The following is a 23,001-nucleotide window of genomic DNA, read 5'->3' on the forward strand; positions in this document are numbered from 1 at the left end:
TTAGAGTTTCTATATGGTTTTAGACTATAATTGTGTTATTTTTGGTTTTATATTCATTAACTTACAATCTCCTGAATTTGAGATATCAAAGCTGTAAATTTTCAGTTGTTTAGTTTTATTTTTGTATTCTGTAAAAATTTTAAAACATGTATACCTAATTCGTTTGGACTGAGATAAGCATGTGGTTTTTTTTTTCAACATATAGTTTACAGTCCCCCAAAATCGGGATATCAAATCCTATATACCGGTCCGGTATCTGGTCATATAAAATCCTATTAACCGGTTTACGAGTTTTTCGTGTCCGAATCCATCCGGGCGAGGTTTGGATCCACTTTTATCCATAGTACAAAGAATGACAAGAGACAAATAACCCAATTGCCGAATTATACATTACAGTAAAAAACACATAACTATATAAATAAACAAAAAAAATAGTGCACTTTAAACACAACATTTATGAGCATGGGTTATTTGGCCTAACCTTCAAACAAAATATATTTGTTTTGGACTCCAAATTATAAGTTCAAAATTTTATCTTATTTTGTCATATACGAGTTTCTTTTATACGAAATTCTTTCATTTTTTTTATTTTTTCCCCTCAGAAATAATAATAATAATAACTATTTTTTAAAGTTGATTTAAAGAAGACATATGACTCGATTTGTTGGTCACATTTACCTTCGATGATGAAAATTATGGGATTTTCTGATTAATTATAAAGCTTTGTCTTCATTAATCAAATATTGTATTTCGATTCTTGTCAACGTTTCACGCAGTGTTGATTTAAGATAACAAATGGTCTTCGGTAAGACGAGCCATTATCTCCATTTTATTCATATTGCCCAATGGATATAGTCAATATAGATGATTTACAATGATGCGACCATGTCAACGGACCAAATTAAAGGGCCTTTTAAAGGTGTTAAGATGGGCTCACTGAATTTATGTCTTTTCACATTTTTTTTGTGGAATGATGCAATTTTTTAGAGGATTTGTCAAATTATAATGTTATGGGTCTTATTCGAATTCTAAGGTGCTTTTATTCGGGAAACTTGGGTGGGTTAAATATATTTTTTAATAAAAATAATATGTACAAAATTGGTGTTTGTTTCATGAAGGCAAAGATTATAGCCCATTTGTTGAGGATTCATCTTGATCTTGCTATTATTGATGACATGGTTAATAGAGAAAGTTTACAAAAAATATTGGAGAAGTTTGAGAAGAAATCGTCAAGTTAGTAGGTCTAAACTTTATCACTTCAACTTTTACCATGTTCAAGGCTCCAATTGGGATGTTAAATATTTAAAAAAAAAATGCCAATATACTTTTCTACTAGGAAATGTGTGACACCAAGTTAGCATGAATGAAAAAGGGAAAAGATTCTAAAGAAGTTGGAGGAATTGGTTTATATTTAATCATTCAATTTGTTCAAAAAAAAAAAAATCTCAAGAACAAGAACCAACATTATTAGGCAATCGTGTTACATATACAAAACTCAAAACGATCAAACACCAAATATTAACCAAAATCTTCCCTCTAATAAACAACATTCCATGAAAATTGCAACAAGAAAACAAAAAACCATGATAATACTAGCTTCATGGATACTAACTACATCACTGTAAAAATTCACAGATATATATTCATCTCACTAGAGAAAATGAAAAACGATCAATAATACACCAACAATAAAGCTCGATCTTAAACCATTCGCCCCATTTCCCGAAGGAGTGCTGTTATTTCCACCTGTTTACACCACATAAAAATACATTAAGAAACACAACATTTTATTTAGTAGATATTTGACCAACAGTCAAACAATTTAAATTTAAATTTAAATTTAAATTTAAATTTACCTGGACTACTTGGACAAGTAGACTCTTGAGTAAGAGTAGTTGCAATGGTGCCATTTATGTATCCCGCATACGAACATCTTGAAAGGCCACAATTAGAATCCGAAGTGGTGTTACCCAAATCGAAAGCGGTCCCCACACATTGTGTGGAAGGACAAGTTTGCCCTCGTGGTAAATTAACCCCCGATGGCTTGCAGTCCAATCTACAAAAAAAAAAACAATAAAAATGATTATAAAATAATATTTGAAAAAATAAAATGATTTGAGTTGAATTTCATGTGTTGACTTACATCCAATTATTTGCAGCATTGCATTGGCATCGGACACAACTGTTAGCCGTAAAAACGTAAGTACCATTTGGGACGAGTAAAGGGTAGTCCGAAGAGTTATTTTGCACCGAAGATGTACAAACTGTTAAAAAACAACAAAAGTATTAGTGGAATAAATGTTTATTAAGTTTTAAAAAAAAAATAACACCATATGGGCCCACATACAAGACTTTTGTTTTCAAAAGACGTGTGAATTAGGATAGAGGCAATCGATGAAATCACACAAAGGAGGTGTATATATATATATATATATATATATATATATATATATATATATATATATATATATATATATATATATATATATATATATATATATATATATATATATATAGTTATATACAACAAGAAGATGAATGCAATAAAAATATAAATAAAAAATAACAACTTGTCGTTATTAGTTATTACTATTGCCTTAAAGTTTGTGGACCTTGTCGACATGTGATTGTCTCCTTTATTTAGAAAAGTACCAAAATATCCTTCCAGATAGATGAATAAGTGATTTCGATGTAAAAACTTATCAAAAGGGAAAATTTGAAATGAAAAGAATTAGATTTGATTAAAAAGTTATACAACCTATTTTACCTTCGTTTTTGTTTTGACCTAAACAAACTACTATATTCTTTTTTAATCCTTTTTGTAAAAAAAAAAAAAAACTCGATTATCAAAGACTATTTTTGGTCTTTAGACATGTCATAATCAGTCAAACATTAGACTTCGGTCAAACTATTCAAACATAAACAAAAATTAAAAAATACCCATTCTACCCATATACTTAATATGACTATTGTTTGACATTTTCGTTTAATTATTATAAAAGAATCACGGATCATGAAAAAGATATCTTGCATATCATAATTAACATTAGGAAATTAAGCCATATGGATAACAAGTATCTTCGCACTTTCTTAAAATATATTAAACTGAAAATTCTTTGGCTAAAATTCTTTAATCCCAATAATGCCCTTTTGTAGCAAAATCGATGCTCAAACAGATGGATCCATATAACAAAAATGAAAAACAATCGATTACCTTTAAGAGGAACATCAAGAATCGAATCAGCTTGCAAGTTTGCAGAACTGTTCATCCCATTCAGATTCAACAACGTGCTCTCCGTCGTATTAAACTGTTCCGCAATCCCACTCACGGTGGTCCCGGCGGGCACCAAGTATCCATAATGCACCACCGTATCCCCATTAACCTCATCGCAGCTACACGGCAATGGAATCCAGAGCTTCTGACCCACCAATATAGTATTCGGATCGGATATATTATTAACAGACTGGATCTGCGGGTACGTCACGAGGTTAGAAAACACCTCGGCGGCGATATGGAATAGACCGTCGTCGGGAACCACGGTGTATATCGGACGGCGGTTGGAGATTCCGAAACCGTTACGGCAGGCGCAGGGGAAGGGGATTTTGAGGATTTGGGAGGCGGGGAAGGTTTGGGTTTGTGGGGTTGTGATTGGGAGGTTGTTGGCGGCGAGGAGAGAGCGGAGGTTTTTGATTTCGAAGAGTCTGAGGATGGAGGCGAGGGTGGTGGTGTTTGGGAGTTTGTAGTCGATGAGTGAGTTGCATGTGGCGGTGGAGGTGGTGTTTGAGCATCGGAAACCTAAAGTTGGTGTTTGTGCAGTTGATTGAATAGAGAAGATGGAACAGAGTAAAAACAATATGGGGAAGAAAAACATGTTGGAAAACCCCATGTTTTCTGTTTCTAAGATATTGTGTGCTTGCAATGGAAAGAGCTTCGAGGGTATATAAATGGTGGAAGGAAAGTTTGGGGAAGGGGAAGAAGTCTATTTGGATTTTGGAATTGTAAATGGGAAAATGTTGACTTGGTGGGAGACTTTTGAGGTTTTAAGACTTCCATTTATTTTTGACAAATATGTCGAAATTGGGGACAAATATATTAAAACTTTTATAAAAAATGATAAAAATATGTCATATGAATGCATGATTATTGTGGTTTAATAAATATATTAGTTTATATGTGTTTAGTTAAATTTATGTTTATATGTTTGATCCATTATTTTTGTTGTTTGTCTTTTCAAAAACTATATTGCCATTATATTCTTGTAGATTAATCAATGGAAAAACCACTAATTCGTGGAAATAATTCGTCGAGGACTTGGAAATAGATGTTAAGAAAAATGGAATTTGGTTTGAAAATCTTCTCTTTTGGATTCTCTTTGGATAAACGTATCTTTGAAAAATAAGCATAAAAATAAAATAGAGATAAAATAGAAGGTTAAGATATATTCTTGTGAAATTTAATATTGATCTCCCAAAACAGAAAATAAATATCTTAACAAGTGCATCAAATCTTATATTTTACATTATTTTGGTGTCAAATCACACATTATTAGAAGTATGTTTAACTGTCATAGTAGTTTGGATATATTACTATGAGTAGCAGGTTCTTTTAGTTTGCACGCAACAACATATTTAAGCAACTATTGAAAAAATAAAATAATGATGATTTAGTTTAGTAATTTATTAGTGATTAATAAATTAATATATACGTGTAGATCACAAGGGATTTAAAGTGTAAGATTTGAAATTCAAATCTTATGGATAATAACTTAGTGACCAAGTAATTATCCAAGTTGAAAAACTTATCACTCCCCTATAAATAGAGGTACCATGAACCGGCCACGATGCTACTGTAACACCCGATTGTTCTAAGATATTATTTATTTACTTGTCTTAATCAGCTATGTTGCTTTGAGCTTGGTGATTTAAGCCTTCTATGTGTAGGCTTAGTCGAGGTTGTACGTTGGGCATAATCCTGGTGTATACGGGGCGTAATTGGTCTAAAGTGGATCGTGAAGGCATGCACGTACGTGCTGCATACAAGGATGTACGCACAGCGTACATGCTCATACCTAAAACCCTAATTTTTAGGGTTCAAGCCTTATATAATGTCATTAAGTCCCAAGTGTTACCTTCCATATCAACATCTACTGTGCAGAAACCCTAAAATCACGTATTAGCTTCCATTGTTAAGTGTGTGAGCCTTTAGAGAGCTTTTGGTGTTCATTTTTTTGTGCATTTTGAAGGAGTTGAAGAAGCTAGAAGTTGCTTGGCCTGAAGAGGAGGTCTTGGATCCATAATCACCACCTTGTTTGCCAAGCTTTTGAGGTATCAAGTTTCCATCTTGATTGCTAGATGTTTAGATCTCTTTTTGGGTTAAATTGTTATGTTTTTAGCCATGGTTTGGATGGATGATGGGATTAGGATGCCCCACAGGCTTATTCTTTCAGATATAAGGTCTTCATGGACTCCTTTGCCATAAAGGTGCCAACTTTATGTGTAACATTCTGTTTATTTAATAAATAAATAGATAAAATTGATGAATGAGTAGTCGCCCTAAATCCATATTATTTAGTAGACTGTTGGTTTTGGGGAGCCGAATGTTATAATTTAGATTAATTAGGGCTTAAAGTGTAACTTCATGACTTGTTTTGCAAAGGATTTTAGAAGTCAGGGGGTGTTTGGTATTATTTGGACTTAATATGTAAGGATTTATGGAATCAAGGGATGATTGGTAACATTTTGGGATTGGATTTGAAAGAGATTTTAGAAGGCGGGGGCTAAATCGTAAAATTCAGACTTGATTTGTAAAGGGTTTCAGGAGGCATGGTTAAAAGGGTAAAATATGGATTTATTTTGAAAGAAATTATGGAATGGAGGGGCTAAACTTGTCATTATGGAGGTAAGTTTCGGGGATCGGGGTATATAACCCGTCACCCCTCCCGCTTCAAACCCTAACCCTAGGGAGGATGTCTTTGGTCGCCACCTTCACCATTGCCGTCTAGTCGCCGCCACTGATTTCATTGCCGCCATGGGTTATCGGACGACCGTCCTTCTTCTCCTTCTCCTTCTTCAGGCGTCGTTATGTAAGGTTTCATCCACCACCCTCTACTTCACCGTTGGAGCGTCACCACCACTGTCAGTACGCTATTGTTCCTGCTGTTGTTGAGGCTGAGGATGAAGACGGACGTTGGGACGTCGGGTATGAAGAATAACGAGCCACCAGTTGCTGTTAACATTGGTTGTAGCGCTCTCTCAGGTACCTCTGAGCCTAAGGGCAAGGGCAATGCTTGATGTCACAGCATGCACTATCTCAGTCGTTTTCTTTTGGGACACTCTAATATTTGAAATAAAATTGTTTTTGTTATGGATTTGAAAACAAGTGTTCTTGAGATTTTGTGGTTTATTAGAATTGTTTTGGTAAATTAAAAATGAAAATTTTAATTAAAAAATTGGGTCGTTACATATTATATATGTTGGATTAATGTCTAAGTCCATAACTATAATTAGTATGTACTTAACTCAACTCGGCATGGTCCATTTGGGTTGCATGGCATCAGAACATTTGGATAGACCATTTGTCAGAAGAGGACATTTGTGACATATTAATATATTATAAGTTCTAATATATTAATATGAAATCTTGTTATTTAACTAGTATTGATCAAGAATTAATTTGGACTTAATTTAGTGATCAAAATAGACTAATTAAATATATGGGGATTGATTGTGTAAATCATTCATTCTTATATATGTGGGCTTATGATCCATGATTCCTTATGTTGGGTTTAACCCATGTGGTGACCCATGGATACTCCATGGAGATTAAAACCCATGAATCATAAGGAATGGGTAAAGTCATGGGTTACATGGTGTAACCCTAATATGCACACTATATAAGGACCCCTCTAGCTCAAGAAATTGGCACTAGTAATACATATATGAAGGCTAGCCAATTTGAGCATGAAGTGTCTTCTTCTCATGGTTATTCCAAGTGTTGATGATGTTGTGTGAACCATTTGAGGTGTCACACTCGGGGCACTAGGCTCTCGAGCTTAATGGAGTCAAGCTACATCAACAACGTATGTATTCTATCTATTTTATTACCCAAGTATCAAAGATTGTATGCTAGTTAGGGTAATACCTTGGAATATTCATATTTTCATGTATAATAGAGAAAACATAGATCCAAGGTATTTAGGGTTGCATGTATACTTAGGAGTGTTAGAATGCTCATAACCCATCAGTGGTATCAGAGCCTAGGCTTGTTTTCTTGTTATACTTGCTTAAATTGCTGAAAATCAAAGATTTTTGCTGTCTAGACAGGGGACTCGACGAGTCCAAGTACAAACTCATCCAACTCGCCGAGTTGGTTCATCCCCTCGACGAGTTGGACCCCCCGACAACATATCTTCGAGGTTTAAAGTTGGAATTGGTCTAGAATCAGTACCTTAAGCTGTTTTGGACTCATAAAACTTGTTTTTAAAGTGGTAATGATTATACTAAACCAATTTCAAGGTTAAAATAAAATTTTCAAGCTTTATGTATGTTAATGTAATTTTTGAAATTGTTGATATGGATTGTTCATGCTTATGAGTGTTGGTAGATCATAGGAATTATTTACAAAAGTGTTTATTATTTAATTCTTGATCTAAATGTATTTTAATGGAGTCCATAATTTGTCCTCAAGCTATGGATTACCAAAAGTTGTTTTTTTTGTTACCTTGGTTTATGATTTATTTTAGATTAATGAAAAATATGTGTTAGTTGTTTTCAATCCAAATTAATCTAAAAATTGTTCATAAAATGTGGTTTTTGTAACTTGTCCTCAAGTTATATGAAAAGTCACATTTATGAATCTTAAAATTCATAAAAATGCCTTAGGTTACAAAAATGAAGAGTTCTTTTCTTATAAATAGTTTTTATGACTCCATAACTTGTCCTCAAGTTATGGATGTCCAAGAGTCTCTTCATTAAAAGTTTTTTAAAACTTTAATTAAACTCATAAGTTATGAAAATCCAAGAGTTTTGAAAAGTTTCAAAACTTGCCCTCAAGTATTGGAATTTGTAAAGTTTTCCCCATGAATACTTTAGTTTCAAGTTAAGCCCTTAGAATTTTAAAAGTTAAAATTCAACCCTTATACTTTATAATATTATATGTTAATAATATTTATATATGTATAAGAGTAAGTCGTCTTACCATTAGTAGGCCTCATTCACGAAGCCGGTCTATAAGTGAGGTATAAGGTTACTGCCTATAAAATGGCAGTTTAATGGGTATACACTCTCATGCACCGCTTCTTTGACTGGTGGAGGGTCGTTTGCCGAACGGGTAGGACAAAGACTATAATTCTCCCTTCATTAAAAGTATTAATGATAAATACTAAGTAACTAAACTCTTATTAATACCCAATCTTAGTTACTTAGGAAAATGTGAATTTGGTGCTAACCCATGAAATTACACTTTGCACTTTGGTTAAGTCGGTTAGTGGAGCGTGTGTGGTTAACCGGCACACTAGCCTGATTTAACAAGGTGTGCGAAGGGTAACTTAATATTTATCATAGTATCGGTGGAGCGCGTGTGGTTAACCGACACATCAATTAAGGGGTAAATATTAAGGGTACCAAGTATACTTGCATGGTTATTCACACCTTATTTTGTGGTCCTCAGCATCACAGTCACAAAACTTGAGATGGCACAATCAAGATTGAAACATGCCATTGAAAAAGTTCAATGAATATCAAAAGATCTAGGAGTTTCAAATCCAATTAAAAACCTAATAAATTATTTCATTTTTCATGGTGGAAATTGGTGAATCGTAATTCACCTACCTTCAAATATGCTGTAGCTTGGATTACGACATCCCTCTTCCAAGTTATAAAATATTGTGTTGGGTCCTAGCCTTAATATTTCATTTTGGGTGTTATATTAAGGACTTTAAATCAACTATCTTGAATATCTCCCAAAAGATGTCTAGTTCAAACATCTATGATCTTCCCAAATTTCTTGAAACTTCACTTCCTCCACCTCCTCCAATTATTCTACCTAATGAAGAAGTTCAAGGTCACTCAAGCCCTATTGGCAAGCAAGGTCTATGTGTGATCGCATCTTGCAGATGACGTCACACAGTGACAAGCCAGGAGAGTTGGGTGTCAAAGTCTTAAGAAAGTTGGATGTTCAATCACTTTCTAAGTCACATAGTGAGTTACCTTTGGGAATACTATGAAATAGACTATGGCATAACCCTAAATGATCTTATCTATTTGCTTGGTACTGGTGAATCAACAATGATTTGAAGCTTTGGTAAAACAAATTTGATTATTAGATCAACTTTCCAAACCTTCAATGGATATTGACAATGGTTGCATTGGATACCCAGTAAAAGCTTTCTCTTCCCAATGGAAATGGATTGGACATAGTTAACTTTGTTGACCAAATGGTAAAGAGAAAGGCTAAGTATAAGATTGTCCCATGTACCATTCCCAAAGGTTCCATATGGTTCTATTGCCAAAAGGAAAGGGCATTGGTTGCGAATCTGCCAAATTTACCTAAAAGATCATAAGGCTGGTAAAGTCAATAAGTTTGACTCTACTTCAGGTAAAATCCACTATCTAACTCGATTAAGTTTCTATTCTGAGATTCTTATTACATGATGAGACTGGAATCATACAAGTTGTACAATATGATGATTGAGAACTTTCAGCTTTGGAAAATTAAGACTAATTCCTTGTTCACATGTATATGTGAGTCAATTAAAGGACTAAGGGATTGAGTACACATTCTTGTGCATTGATCAAGTCCACCACAAAAGATCGTTAAGACTATTCGTCATGATTTACTAAAGTTTAGTAAATATTGTTATACTTACCAGTTTAAGTGTAATTCTGATATATTGAAAAAAATTTCGATGTATGGTAGAACGAATGAGAAGAATCAAATTAGGCAGAAGGATAAAAGTGTAACATCCCGAGTTCAGGGGTGCAAAGTTTAGGGTTTAAATTGAAAATGTGAATGATCAACTCGATGATTGCATGGGTAGACTCGGCGAGTAGGCTCGCGATTCTGGTCGCGTTTCTAGTGGCCAACTCGGCGAGTTGATGCTGTGTGGAGAAAATCCTAATCCCAGGGATTTGGACCTATATAAAGAACATAATACCCTCTCCCTAGTCTCTTTGCTCTCCCTTGAAGTCCAGAAACCCTAATATTCATTGTGAGAGAATTAGAGAACATTTAGATCTTGAAGGAGTGTTTGTTGAAGAGATCTTTGAAGATTAAAAGGCTTGGAGCAAGGGGCTTTTCAAGGTTTTGACTTATTCTTCTATTGGAGCCTTCTTTTGAGGTAATGATTCATTGCTTGAGCTGTTATCCATCTAGATCTATCATTTGTGGGATATTTGGGTGTATATCTAGTGATATCTTCAGTTTGGAGGTTAGATTTGAGGTTGCTACCTTAGATTTAGAATAGTGATGATCCAAAAGAGCATAAAGTCCCTGTTCAAGAGCTGTTGATGAAGTCTTTTAGCCCTAAACCTTAGCCCAAGTGTGTATTATGCTTAGATCTCCTTGGATTCACATAAAGTTTGCCACTTTACGTGATGGGTGGCTTGTATAAGAGTAGATCTATGGATTGGAGACCCTGCATGGCTTGGAAAGCCTCTGTAGGGGTTAAGAGCTAGTGGTACTCGGCGAGTCACACGGGTGTAGTCGGCAAGTTGCATGAAGATAGGTAGAAACTCGGCGAGTTGGTAGAAGATAGCCTTGGACTCGGTGAGTCTGTTCTTGGACTCGGCGATTTTGGTCTTGAGGTCCTAACCTTTTCTGGTTAAGCTGAGAATCGGTGAATCAAGGGATGACTCAGTGAGTTGAGTACGGTTTGACTCAGAGTTGTAGGATTCGGCGAGTCTTGGGGCGACTCGGCGAGTTGAGTCGTGTTATGGGAGTTTCATAGCATGGGGACTCGACGAGTCAGCGGGTTGACTCGGCAAGTAGAGTCATTCAGGAGGGTTGGCTTTGACTGAGGACTTTGAATTTGACCAAGAGTTGACCTGTTGACTTCCAGGAGTATTTTGGTTGTTATTAGTATTTATTGGTTTCGGTGATTCAGTGGTGGAGTTCGTGACGGTGGTCGGAGCAGCATGATCTTGTTCTTCAGTCGGCAGTAGCAGGTGAGTCTTCTCACTATACTTTACCTAGAGTGGTAATAGAGTTATGTGATAGAGTTATTGTATGCTATCTATGCTATGTGTGGCACTGCATTATTTCTATGTGATTTATGCTGTGTGTATATCAGAGTTAGGACCAGAAGGTCCACCGAGCTAGGACTAAAGGATCTACAGAGTTAGGTTTAGAGTTATGTTCCAGTGTAATTGTATGCTATTTATTTTATGAGATTTATTGTGATATGTGATATGTATGATTCTGAGTTATCAGAGTTAGGATCTTTGGGTCTATAGAGTTAGGACCAGAGGGTCCACAGAGAGTTGGGACTAGAGGGTCCCACTGAGACACACAGACCAGAGGGTCAACAGAGTTATAGCCTTGAGTGGCTAATATGTGTTAGAGTGGTATTTTGGGGAACTCACTAAGCTTCATGCTTACAGTGTTTTGTGTTATGTGTTTCAGGTTTCTCAGGTTCACAGGACGGCACCGGCTCGATTGTACACACCGGGGGAAGCGTTTGTTTGAGGATCCTGGTTTATTAATTGATTGAACAAAAGAGTTATGTATTGTAAATTAAACAAATGGGATTTTTATGAAAAGTGTTAAAGACATAAACTATTTTAATTTAAAAAAATTGTTTGAAAAATTACGGTGTTACAAAAAGTTTCTCAAATCTGAAAAGATGGGAGAGTACTTTAGTATCATGTTATATGATCATCTTAATAATTAAGAGACCTTATCACAATTCATCCTCTAAGTGCATTCTGGTAGCTAAGAAGAGGAGCTGTGAATTGTTGAAGTGGTCAAATCAATAAGATGATTCATACCTCGTTCCAAAAACAATACTTAGAGTCATACTCCAAGATTGTAACTTGAGTGACATATCTTAAAGGAAGGTTTATTAACACTAGTCAAATGTAAGAGTAAAGTGTGCCCTACTCTAGTACATTTGAAATTTGTAAGTTGTGATGTTTTAGATAAAACAAAGACCGCCAATTGTGTGAAGTGGTTGTCTTGATAAAGAATTTGCACTATCTCTTGAATATTTGGAAAGATAGTCTTGTATGTTAAGAGGACAGCAGGAGTCTTAAAGATCCTGAAAAGAATCTCATGATCTAATCAAGAATGAAAACCTGTAGTTTAACACCATTACACGACGTGAGGTTTATAACCTATCGTGTTGACATATTTCTATTTATGTGCCCATTCCAGTTAAAGTTGGATTTGCATATGAGTTCTTAGAGTTCTCAATTGGTTGCATAACAACTTGGAAGCAATGGTAGGCCCTTGAGCTGCCAGGTGGCAAAAAATTAAGATTACGTTAAGTCCATATGAGTTTGGATTTGTCATTATCCTTGTCTTATGTCTATAGTTTTGACAATTAACATGGATAAGAACACATACACCATAAAATCTAAGGGTCATAAGGTTTCTCTACGATTCATGAAAATGTTGGTGAGGAAGCACTTCCACCAAGTAGATTTGAAGCAGATAGCAAAGATCTAAACAATTGAGACTATGATTACAACATTACTTTTCATAGTTCTAAAATTGTTTAGACACAACTGTGAGCTATCTAAGATAAGGTGTATGATTTTGATAAAGTCTTATCAAGGCAATCTCGTCTCAGAAATCTAAACTTTGGTAAGAAAGTCAGTAAAGTATTGACTTCTAGAAGTCCAGCTGATTTCTGAGTAGATATCAAAGCTAGTGGGAACATAAGTGTTATGCTAATCATCATCATGCTAGTGGGAGCATGATAATTATTATTAGTACTGCAAGATAACAATGTTAATTATAGAAAAACAAAAGTTTCAATTCGTGAAGTTGCAGGGGTTGAAAATTTGTTTTGTTATAATTAAGGGAGATGAAATTATACTTCATTTCAATTCTAAAAGGCTTAGATTGAGATTTTAATCATTCTAAAAGGCTTAGATTGAGCTTTTAATCATCTTTAGTCAAGAATACATATATGAATTTTATGTTGATATATTGCGTTCTTAAAATTCGACTATGATTATGACATCCCTCTTCATAGTCAAATTTTGAGAACATGACAAATAAAAATATTGTAGCAAAGGACTGGTCTAGAATCATGTCTTTATGTGAGACATCATGAATCGTGTCCCATTTGCTTTGGGTGCTATAATATTCATCATTTCTAAAAAAATTCAAATGCCTGGGGCATTAAGAAGGGAAAAGGTATAGAATTGGATATGACTAAAAGGATTAAGCAATTTTCGAGGACAATCTAAGGTTTACCAAAGATTGGTTGCTGAGGGACAGTTGGAAATATAGTGTTAATTTTTGAAGGACCATATTGATATATTCTGACAACCAAAATCTCCAAAGCAAAGTTGGGCCAAGATCTTTCCATTTTCTTCATCAAAAACCGAAATCTCCAAAGCAAAGTTGGGCAAAAAAGATGAATTTATTCATAAATGGGCCGAAAATGCACATTTTCATAAAACCAATCAAAAAATTGATAATTTTGACAAAAGTGAATTAAAAATGTTATTTCTACTTAAAACTAGCCTTAAATGCAATTTTGGCCTTAAATGACCTAAAATGTCATATTTACCAAAAATGTGCCGTAATTGTAAATTTTTGGTTTTCAGGACCAAAAATGACCTTTTACAAAAAGATGGGCTTTTCATGACATTTTGGTAAACAACATAGCTTAAACAACCAACGTAACAAACCACGGATTAATTTTAGCATTCACATTCTTATTAGGCATGGAAATAATATACATGTTTAATGGGCCTTAGTAGCCCTTTAACATGTATATTGGGCTCGGGATATACCTTCATATTCCTTTTGAGAATGAAAATAATATACATGCTTAGTGGGCCTTCGTTGTCCGCTTATTTTGGCATGTAATATCGGTCGGCAAGAACACTGGGACATTTTGTTATATATGTTTGTTTATTAAGACATTTGGACTAGTTCTCTAACTAAACATCTTCAGCTTAGTGGTATCTTTATATTGACATACTTTCTATAAGATGAGCATTTTGTTATATATGTTTATTTATTAAGACATTTGGACTAGTACTCTAACTAAACATCTTCAGCTTAGTGGTATCTCTATATTGACATACTTTCTATAAGATGAGGGACAAAAAACTAACACAAATGAAAATATAATCGTTTGCTATTTTATTAATGTGATCATGGTTTAAATACCCTTGAGTATAACTAATATCCCAACAATATGAAGGTATTTTATCAATATCACTTTTATTCCAGTCGTCACGAGCACCACTCTTCATAATCGTCGTCGATCATGCCTCGGTGGTTTCCTTCGTTTATTTGAAAACTCAGATTTGGATATTTGCAAAAAAAAAAAGGAGGCAGCAAAGCTAAAGCTAAATGTGGGAGAAAATCATGCCAGCCTTGTTGTTCAAGATAATGTAGTTTGCTTAGTTTGGATGCTTCTAGTGCACACCAACATTGTGTTGGTGTGCCATTTCCTTCCCTTCCTTGTTTAATATTGCTTCATAGTTTTAGCTTCATCTCGAGGCTTGTTCTCTTATATGTCTTCTTCTTCTACAAGTTCGAGTGATATGTGTCTGTGCCCGTTCAGAAGCTTCCATTGTTGCCCAAACGGTGAAGTTGGAAGTAAAGGGATCGGCCGTATGATTTCACACATCACAAGACATCATTTACATACCGAAGATCGTAAAAGTGTGTATTACTAGAGATGTTGGTCTATTTACGGCAGTGGAAGAAACTTTGAAGGCCTTTGGTTAATGGATGTGTGGGGAGTGTATGACTTTGCAGGCTCTTAGCCGTTATTGTCATCACCCGGATGGTCGTGTGAGGTTTCTTACGGGGAATGACGGTTCAAGTTGTTATATTGTCGGTATCCCAAAGCCGTCAAATAACAAGTCGGTGAAAAATGCTCTTGGAGGTTTGGTTTTTGATGTTGCACTCCTTGATCGTGTTTTTAAAGAGCCTATCACTACTGTCAAGAGTATCCCCCATAGTTGTCGTCTTGCTTTCTCTCAGGCTTTGAAGACCACTCTTTACAAGGTGATTGCCAAACCTGGCTCAGTTGAGGCATGGATGTGTTTGTTACTTCTCCCCCGATGCACACTGTAGGTGTTTAGACCCAAAAATAGACAAGAATGTTGGTCTGGGAATAGAAAATCTTTACAACAAAGCTCCATCCTGAAATCCTTTGATACATGGGGGAAAGAGGGTGGTATCACAAAGTTAGTTCAAAATATGTTAGACAATCCTGAGATTGGAGCTATGAGACAGGGTGGAGGCATCCTTCAGAAGGAGGCTATATCAAGTAACACCAACATCAAACAGTGCCTCCGTAAGGTTGCAGATGGTCATTTTACCGCAGCAGTGAAAGTGTTATGCTCATCGGGTGTTGCACCATATAATGGTGATACTATTAAAGCTTTGGAGGACAAACACCCTTTCAGACCACCCCCATCCATGCCGAGCCCTATAATTTCTGAACCTCCCCTTGTAGCCGACTTTGATTGTGTATTTAGTTGCATCAAATCCTTCCTTAAAGGAACTTCTTATGGGAGAGATGGCTTGAGGGCTCAACACTTACTAGACGCCCTTTGTGGAGAAGGGTCTGTTATTGCCACAGATCTCATACATGCTATCACTTCAGTTGTTAATTTATGGTTAGAGGGAAGATGTCCAACCATTTTGGCAGAGTTTGTTGCATGCGCTCCTCTCACGCCTCTACTTAAACCTGACAACGGAATCCGTCCGATTGCAGTTTACATTATATGGAGACGTCTGGTTTCCAAGGTTGCCATGAAAGGTGTGGGTAAAGAAATGGCCAAGTACCTTAATGATTTTCAGTTTGGGGTTGGTGTATCTGGTGGTGCTGAGGCTGTGTTACACAGTGCCCATAGGGTGTTGAGTGAACACCATGCTGATGGGTCTCTTGTAATGATGACTGTGGATTTTTCGAATGCCTTTAACCTGGTGGATCGTTCAGCATTGCTCCACGAGGTTAAGAAGATGTGCCCTTCCATTTCTTTGTGGGTAAATTTCTTATATGGGCAAGCAGCGAGACTTTATATCGGAGACCAACATATATGGTCTGCCACTGGGGTGCAGTAAGGTGACCCCTTGGGCCCTTTTCTTTTTGCCCTTGTTTTGCACCTGCTTGTGCACAAGATTAGAGACAATTGTAAGCTCCTTCTCCATGCTTGGTACCTAGATGATGGGACTGTCATTGGGGATTCAGAGGAGGTGGCTAGAGTGTTGAACATAATTCGGTTGCATGGTCCAGGTTTGGGTCTCGAGTTGAACATCAAGAAAACGGAGATTTTTTGGCCCTCATGTGATGGTAGGAAGCTTCGGGCTGATTTATTCCCTACGGAGATAGGGAGACCTTCTTTGGGGGTGAAACTCCTGGGGGGGCTGTTAGCAGAGACGCGGGGTTTATTAGCGGGCTGGCCATGAAAAAAGCGGTCAATGCTGTTGATTTGATGGGCCTTCTTCCACAACTATGTGACCCACAAAGTGAGCTCCTTTTGCTTCGATCATGTATGGGCATTGCAAAACTTTTCTTTGGCTTAAGAACATGTCAGCCGGTACACATAGAAGAGGCAACGTTATTCTTTGACAAGGGATTGCGCAGGTCTATCGAGGATATGGTGGTATGTGGAGGCCCTTTCTTTGGAGACATTCAGTGGCGCTTGGCTTCCTTACCTATTCGTTTTGGTGGTTTGGGTTGGTACTCGGCCTAGGAGGTTTCCTCCTACGCATTTGTAGCCTCGAGGGCCCAATCTTGGGCATTACAAGACCACATCTTACGTGACAGTGACATATGTGGTATGGACTCGGATTATCTATGTGCTATGACTCGTCTCCGTGATACGATTCTGGGATTTGACTGTAGCGGTTTCACTAATAAGGACACCGCCCCCCCTAAATCCCAAAAAGTTTTGGCGTGTGCCCTTTTTAGCAAAATCGTCCAAGATATGGAAGTTAACTTCGAGATGACTGTCAGACAGAAAGCAGTCTTTGAGTGTCTGCGGGCGCCTCATGCTCAAGATTTTCTGCTAACTATCCCTATTTATGGTCTTGGCCAGCATATGTCTCCTGTGGAGTACCGAACTATCCTTCGTTACCGCCTCATGATTCCCATATTCACAATTGACGAGATATACCCAGTTTGTCGCAAGGCATGTTTAGATACCTTTGGGGAACACACGGTTCATTGTAGAGAGCTCACTGGTTTCAAGTATAGACATGATGTGGTTCGGGATGTTCTCTTTGATGCTTGTCGGCGTGTTGGTATATCTGTGAAGAAAGAAGCGCCAGTGAACTTTTTGACGGACCCGCAGGATGGCAGGTCCACACTTAGACCGGATGACATTTTGGTCTTTGGATGGATAGGAGGGAAGCATGCGTGCGTGGATCTTACTGGTGTATCTCCTCTCGTTGGTTTGGGGAGCGGAGGTTTCGTAGCTGGGCATGCCGCTTTGAAAGCCGCTGCGTGCAAAGTGGTAAAGCACGACAATGCATGTAGAGAAAATCAACATGTGTTTGCTCCTTTTGCATTCGATAGATTTGGTTTTCTCGCACCAGAGGCGGTAGAACTCCTTAACAGAGTCCAACAGGTCATGCATTCTAATGTCATATCTCCTAGATCCACAAATGTTGTTTTCAAAAGAATAGGTTTTGCCATCCAAAAAGGGCTAACGGCGCAACTTGTTGCCCGTTTGCCTTCAATCCATATGTATTGAATTCAGTGTCTATTATAAATTTAAAATTGATCAAGGGACTGATTACAACTAAATATAAACAGCATAAATGTTAAGCTAATTGCCCCTAAAGTTTGAGCGGGAGAAAGACGGACATTGAAACGGATACAAAACTCAAAACATTATTAAGTAATTTTGTTACGGATACAAAACTCAAAACGATCAACCACTAAATATTAACTAAAATCTTCCCTCTCATAAATAATATTCCATGAAAATTGAAACAAGAAAATAAAAAACCGTAATTATACTATTTTCATGGATACTAACTACATCAATCACAAACTTATATATATATATATATATATATATATATATATATATATATATATATATATATATATATATATATATATATATATATATATATATATCACTTGAGAAGATGAAGAACGATCAATAATGCTCCAACAAAGCTCGATCTTAAATGTTTTGAACCATTTCCCATAGGGATGTTATTTCCGCCTGTTTTACACGACATAGAAGACAAATTTATCTTTAAAATATGTTAAGAAACTCAACATTTTATTTAATTTTCTCTTAAAATATTGAACTTTCAAAAACAATTTTTCTTAATAAGGCATTGTATTAGAAAAATTCTACTCGGTTATAGTATTATACTTTAATTTTATTTTTTATTATCAAAAATAGTTTGAAATACCTACTAATCATAGCAATGGAAATTGTTTCGTATTTTGATGACACTGTTATAACTAGTTAGAGTTTTTATAAGTCTGTAATTGGTTATTGTAATACGATAATTGTAAGATGCCAAAATAGATAATTTAACAAAAGTATGTTGCTTTATCATGCAACCAAAGTTAAATGGTATTTTTTTTTACCAAAACGACTATGCTTAAAAAAAATTTATAACAAAAAAACATGTAACATTTTGACAAAGTTGAATGGTATTTTGTATAGATTCTGAAAGTTGAAGGCTTTTACTAACAATTTTCAAAGGTTGGGGACCAAATTAGGATTAAAGTGAATGTTGCTACTTATTCAGTTATTTGTCTATTTACAGTTTGTGATTTATCTTTTAAGTTTTAAACGACTGTATATATTAAGACAATTTACCTGATGGACTACTTGGACATGTAGACTCGTGAGTAACAGTAGTAAAGATAGTGCGATTTGTATAACCGGCATACGAACATCTTGAATGGTTACAATTAGAATCAAAAATGGTGGCCCCCAAATTAAAATCGTTCCCCACACATTGCATGGAAGGACAAGTTTGCCCTTGTGGCAAAATAATCGTTGATGGCTTGCATTCTAATCTAAAAAACCCATAAAAATGATTATATTAATTTTAAAATATATAAAAAGTAAATAAATAAATTGAGTTTGATGTGTTCACTTACATCCTACTATTTGCAGCATTGCATTCGCATTGGACACAATTGTTAGCCGTAAGAGTGTAAGTACCATTTGGGACGATTAAAGGGTAGTCAGAAGAGTTATTTTGTACCATAGATGTGCAAACTGTTAAAATTAACAAAAATATTGATATTAGATGTATAAATAAAATTTTATCTGGATACTTCTTTTTTAATTTCTTTTCTAAAAATGATGTAACATTTGAGAAAATGTATGAAAATTATACAAAAAAAATACACATATGAAAATACTTATAATGTTGAGTTTTTTTAACGTATATATAATCAAAACTAGGGGTATCAAATATGAAAATACAAAGTTTCTTTTATAAATAGAGAAAATAAATGGTAACACTCAATTTTTTATATGATTTATCAGATGTTAATTTTTATCAGCTAGGTTAATAGACTGAAACGAACTTTTCAACAACAAACTAATTTTTAATTAGTCTCCATAACAAAAACTAAAGAATAACCACTAATCATGGTAACTGGAAATTAAGCCATATGGATAACGATTAGTTTCCCACTTTCTTAAAATATAGTTTTAGTAGATTTTCTATATTTTTCTTAAAATATATATATTTGAAAAATGTTTGGTTATAATTGTTAATCCCTATACTGGCCTTAAAATGCTAAATTCATGATGCTCAAACACTAGACCCACGTAATAAAAGGAAAAATAAAACAAAGGAATGCTGAATTTTCTACCTTTAAGAGGAACGTCAATAATAGTATCATCTATCACGTCTAGAGAACTATTCATCCCATTCAAATACAGCAACGTGCTCTCCGTCGTATTAAACTGTAACGCAATCCCACTCGCCGTGTCGCCGACGGCCACCATGTATCCATAATGCACCACCGTCTCCCCATCAACCTCATCGCAGCTACACGGCAATGGAATCCACAGCTTCTGACCATCTAATATATTATTCGGATCAGATATATTATTAACAGACTGGATCTGCGGGTACGTCACGATGTTAGAAAAAACATCGGCGGCGATATGGTCTAGTCCGTCTTCAGGAAGCACGGTGTATATCGGACGGTGGTCGGAGATTCCGACGCCGTTACGGCAGAAGCAGGGGAAGGGGATTTTGAGGATTTGGGAGGCGGGGAAGGTTTGGGTTTGTGAGGTGGTGATTGGGAGGTTGTTTGCGGCGAGGAAAGAGCGGAGGTTTTTGACTTCGAAGAGTTTGAGGATGGAAGAGATGGAGGTGGTGTTTGGGAGTCTGTAGTCGACGAGTGAGTTGCAGGTGGTGGTGGAGGTGGTGTTTGTGCATCGGAAACCAAGAGTTTGTGTTTGTGCAGTTGAGTGAATGGAGAAGATGGAACAGAGTAAAAACAAGATGGGGAAGAAAATGATGTTGGAAAACACCATGTTTTCTCTTTCTGTAAAGTTATAAGAAATTTTTAGGAATTTTTGGAGGGTATACAAATGGCGGAAGGAAAGTTGAAGGGAAGGAGAAGACCATATGTCTGTAATAAATTTTGTGCTTGCAAGAAATAGACTTTTGAAGACTATTTGAATTTTGCACTTTTAATTGTTCCTCAGTAAACCTTTAATTATTTTATTTTATTTTTTCTATAAAAATACAACGGCTAAGATGGACAAATTCAAATAATTAAAAAACATATTTAAAAATAATAAGATTTAATCCGAAAAATACAACTTAACTACTTAGATTAGTTTTTTAGGAGTTTTTTTAAAAGCCAAAAAGTAGCTGATAAGCTAGCTTTTTGAAAAGCTACTTAGACTAGTTTTTTAGAAGTTTTTTTAAAAAATTTTCAAATATACCCCTTAATTAATTATAGAAACACATATTCTTACATGTTCTTTTATGTAATTTTATATATTTCAACTAGTTTTATCAAACGTTATTTTTTATCAGCTAGCTTTTCAGCTATCAACTAACTTTTTATTTAACAGCTAGCTTTTCAGCCATCAGCTAGCTTTTTAGTTAGTCCGCCAAACATAATCTTTAACAACTTTATCGGTAATATCTCGGTTTGAGTTTTCTACCGTACAATTGTGTAAACATTATAAAGTTTTTATATTTTTGTTTTATAATCCATTTAGTCTTTGTATATATTTTTTATTTAATTAAGTTTACACACCCATAATCATATTTATTTTAATTATTTTACACGGTCAACAGGTTATCTCACTTTTAAAATTTACATCTTTAACTTATATTCTAAATTTTCTTCCAAAATTTATATTTTTTTTTGTTAGATTTCAAAATTTTGTTATGAATTCATTTTAAATTTAGTTTTTTTACATTCTTTTTTTCTTTCAAAATTTTGCTTCGAATATATATATATATATATATATATATATATATATATATATATATATATATATATATATATATATATATATATATATATAGTATAAAATCATATTTATACAAAAAAAATCATGTTTTCATATAAAAAAATATTTTTCTATATAAAAACCTTTTTTTAATATTTTTGTTAATATATTATGAAAATAAGGATTTATGTTTTGTAATTGACATGCCTTTTTACTGATTTGTTATTCGATTTATTTTACTAATTTTATAATATTTTGTGTTCCAGTAAGAAAATTTGACGATGAAAATGATTAAATATTTGATAATGTAGATTTGTATAGATTTCTTTTTTCAAATCTAGTTGAATCTATAAAATAAATAAGTTAATCATTTTATTTTGTGTGTCTTTTAAAATTTTGAAATGTTCAATGTTGCTTGAAATAATTTACTTAGTTTACATAGCCTTGTGGTTTTTTAAAGAGAAATCTCCGAAAAAATCTTAATATTTTATTCTAATTTACGAAAAAGTCTCAAACTAAAATTTGTTTACAAAAAAATCACAATCACCGGTAAAGTGAAGATTTGATTTATTTTTCTAGGTTTACCGATTTCATTATCTACCCGATTTTATTTAAGTATCATTATTTTACCATAATTTACGAATAAGTCCCAAAGGCCTAACCTTTGGGTGGCCTCACCCAGCTCCTTGCTAGTTAGGCCTGAATTGGGCTAGCCCAAGGCCTAACCTAATTCCCCTTGACCTAATTGTCCCCTATATCATGAACAGTATCTCCTCCATGGAGAGGGATTTTCCCCTTGGCTTAGCCGCCGCCCTATACTCCAGCCGGGTAGCTCCGCCACCACCCGCCGCCGTCAGCCACTACCACCAGCACCAAGATGGTTCTCTCTAGCTATGGAGGACCATCTCAGATTTATCAGCTAATCTAAGTTGACCGTTGGAGTCCGCTACTGGGGCACAATCCCTGGGATGGCTCTAACACATCTCTCTGATTGTGACTAGCAGATCTCCGCTGCAGCAGAAGACCAGACTCGCCGGAGGTCGATGTCGCATCAGATACCTAGATGAGCATTGGAGGAGCCTACTGAGAGAGTAGTTAGATACCCGCGTGAGGTAGAGTTACTAGTGTTCGGTGACACATGTTGAGTGTGAATAGAGCAAATAGAGTTGTAACCTAGAGTGGTTTTACATGCTGGTGGAGATTATTCGATGGCCAAATGCTGCTTGCTTCATGCTTTGTGGAACTCTCGATGATGGGAGTCAGCTACTAAGAGAATATGACGATATTCAGGAGGTAGATGGTTGGCATCATAAGGAGTTCTTCATCAACTGATGGCAGAGAAGTATGGGAACCTAGGAAGACCCTAGGGAGTGACCTTAGTCAGATGAG

The 23,001-nt window shown here is 35.4% G+C and overlaps 2 protein-coding genes across 2 annotated transcripts; both read right to left on the minus strand.

Moving 5' to 3' along the window:
• Positions 1–1,445: 1,445 nt before the first annotated feature.
• LOC145011488 (lysM domain-containing GPI-anchored protein 2-like) lies at positions 1,446–4,010 on the minus strand. Its single transcript, XM_078970219.1, has 4 exons — positions 3,215–4,010; positions 2,144–2,264; positions 1,857–2,056; positions 1,446–1,746 (listed from the first exon to the last, which is right to left on the minus strand). Exons 1-4 carry the CDS (start codon positions 3,885–3,887, stop codon positions 1,652–1,654), a joined length of 1,089 nt encoding a protein of 362 aa, XP_078826345.1. The 5' UTR covers positions 3,888–4,010; the 3' UTR covers positions 1,446–1,651.
• A 13,995-nt stretch (positions 4,011–18,005) lies between these two features.
• LOC145008367 (lysM domain-containing GPI-anchored protein 2-like) lies at positions 18,006–20,793 on the minus strand. Its single transcript, XM_078966991.1, has 4 exons — positions 20,004–20,793; positions 19,278–19,398; positions 18,991–19,193; positions 18,006–18,378 (listed from the first exon to the last, which is right to left on the minus strand). The coding sequence occupies exons 1-4, from the start codon at positions 20,674–20,676 to the stop codon at positions 18,287–18,289; spliced, it is 1,089 nt and encodes a 362-aa protein (XP_078823117.1). The 5' UTR covers positions 20,677–20,793; the 3' UTR covers positions 18,006–18,286.
• Positions 20,794–23,001: the final 2,208 nt, after the last annotated feature.

The sequence above is a fragment of the Lactuca saligna genome, chromosome 8, assembly GCF_052625555.1.
Source record: "Lactuca saligna cultivar CGN05327 chromosome 8, ASM5262555v1, whole genome shotgun sequence".
Classification (NCBI taxonomy): Eukaryota; Viridiplantae; Streptophyta; class Magnoliopsida; order Asterales; family Asteraceae; genus Lactuca; species Lactuca saligna.

Coding starts and splice junctions, on each gene's coding strand:
- LOC145011488 (XM_078970219.1), bottom strand. CDS start 3,887: ATGGGGTTTTCCAACATGTTTTTCTTCCCCATATTGTTTTTACTCTGT. Junction 2,265..3,214: donor TCTTGATGTTCCTCTTAAAG/GTAATCGATTGT, acceptor GTTTTTTAACAG/TTTGTACATCTTCGGTGCAA. Junction 1,747..1,856: donor TACTTGTCCAAGTAGTCCAG/GTAAATTTAAAT, acceptor TGGTGTAAACAG/GTGGAAATAACAGCACTCCT.
- LOC145008367 (XM_078966991.1), bottom strand. CDS start 20,676: ATGGTGTTTTCCAACATCATTTTCTTCCCCATCTTGTTTTTACTCTGT. Junction 19,194..19,277: donor AATGCTGCAAATAGTAGGAT/GTAAGTGAACAC, acceptor TGGGTTTTTTAG/ATTAGAATGCAAGCCATCAA. Junction 18,379..18,990: donor ATGTCCAAGTAGTCCATCAG/GTAAATTGTCTT, acceptor CGTGTAAAACAG/GCGGAAATAACATCCCTATG.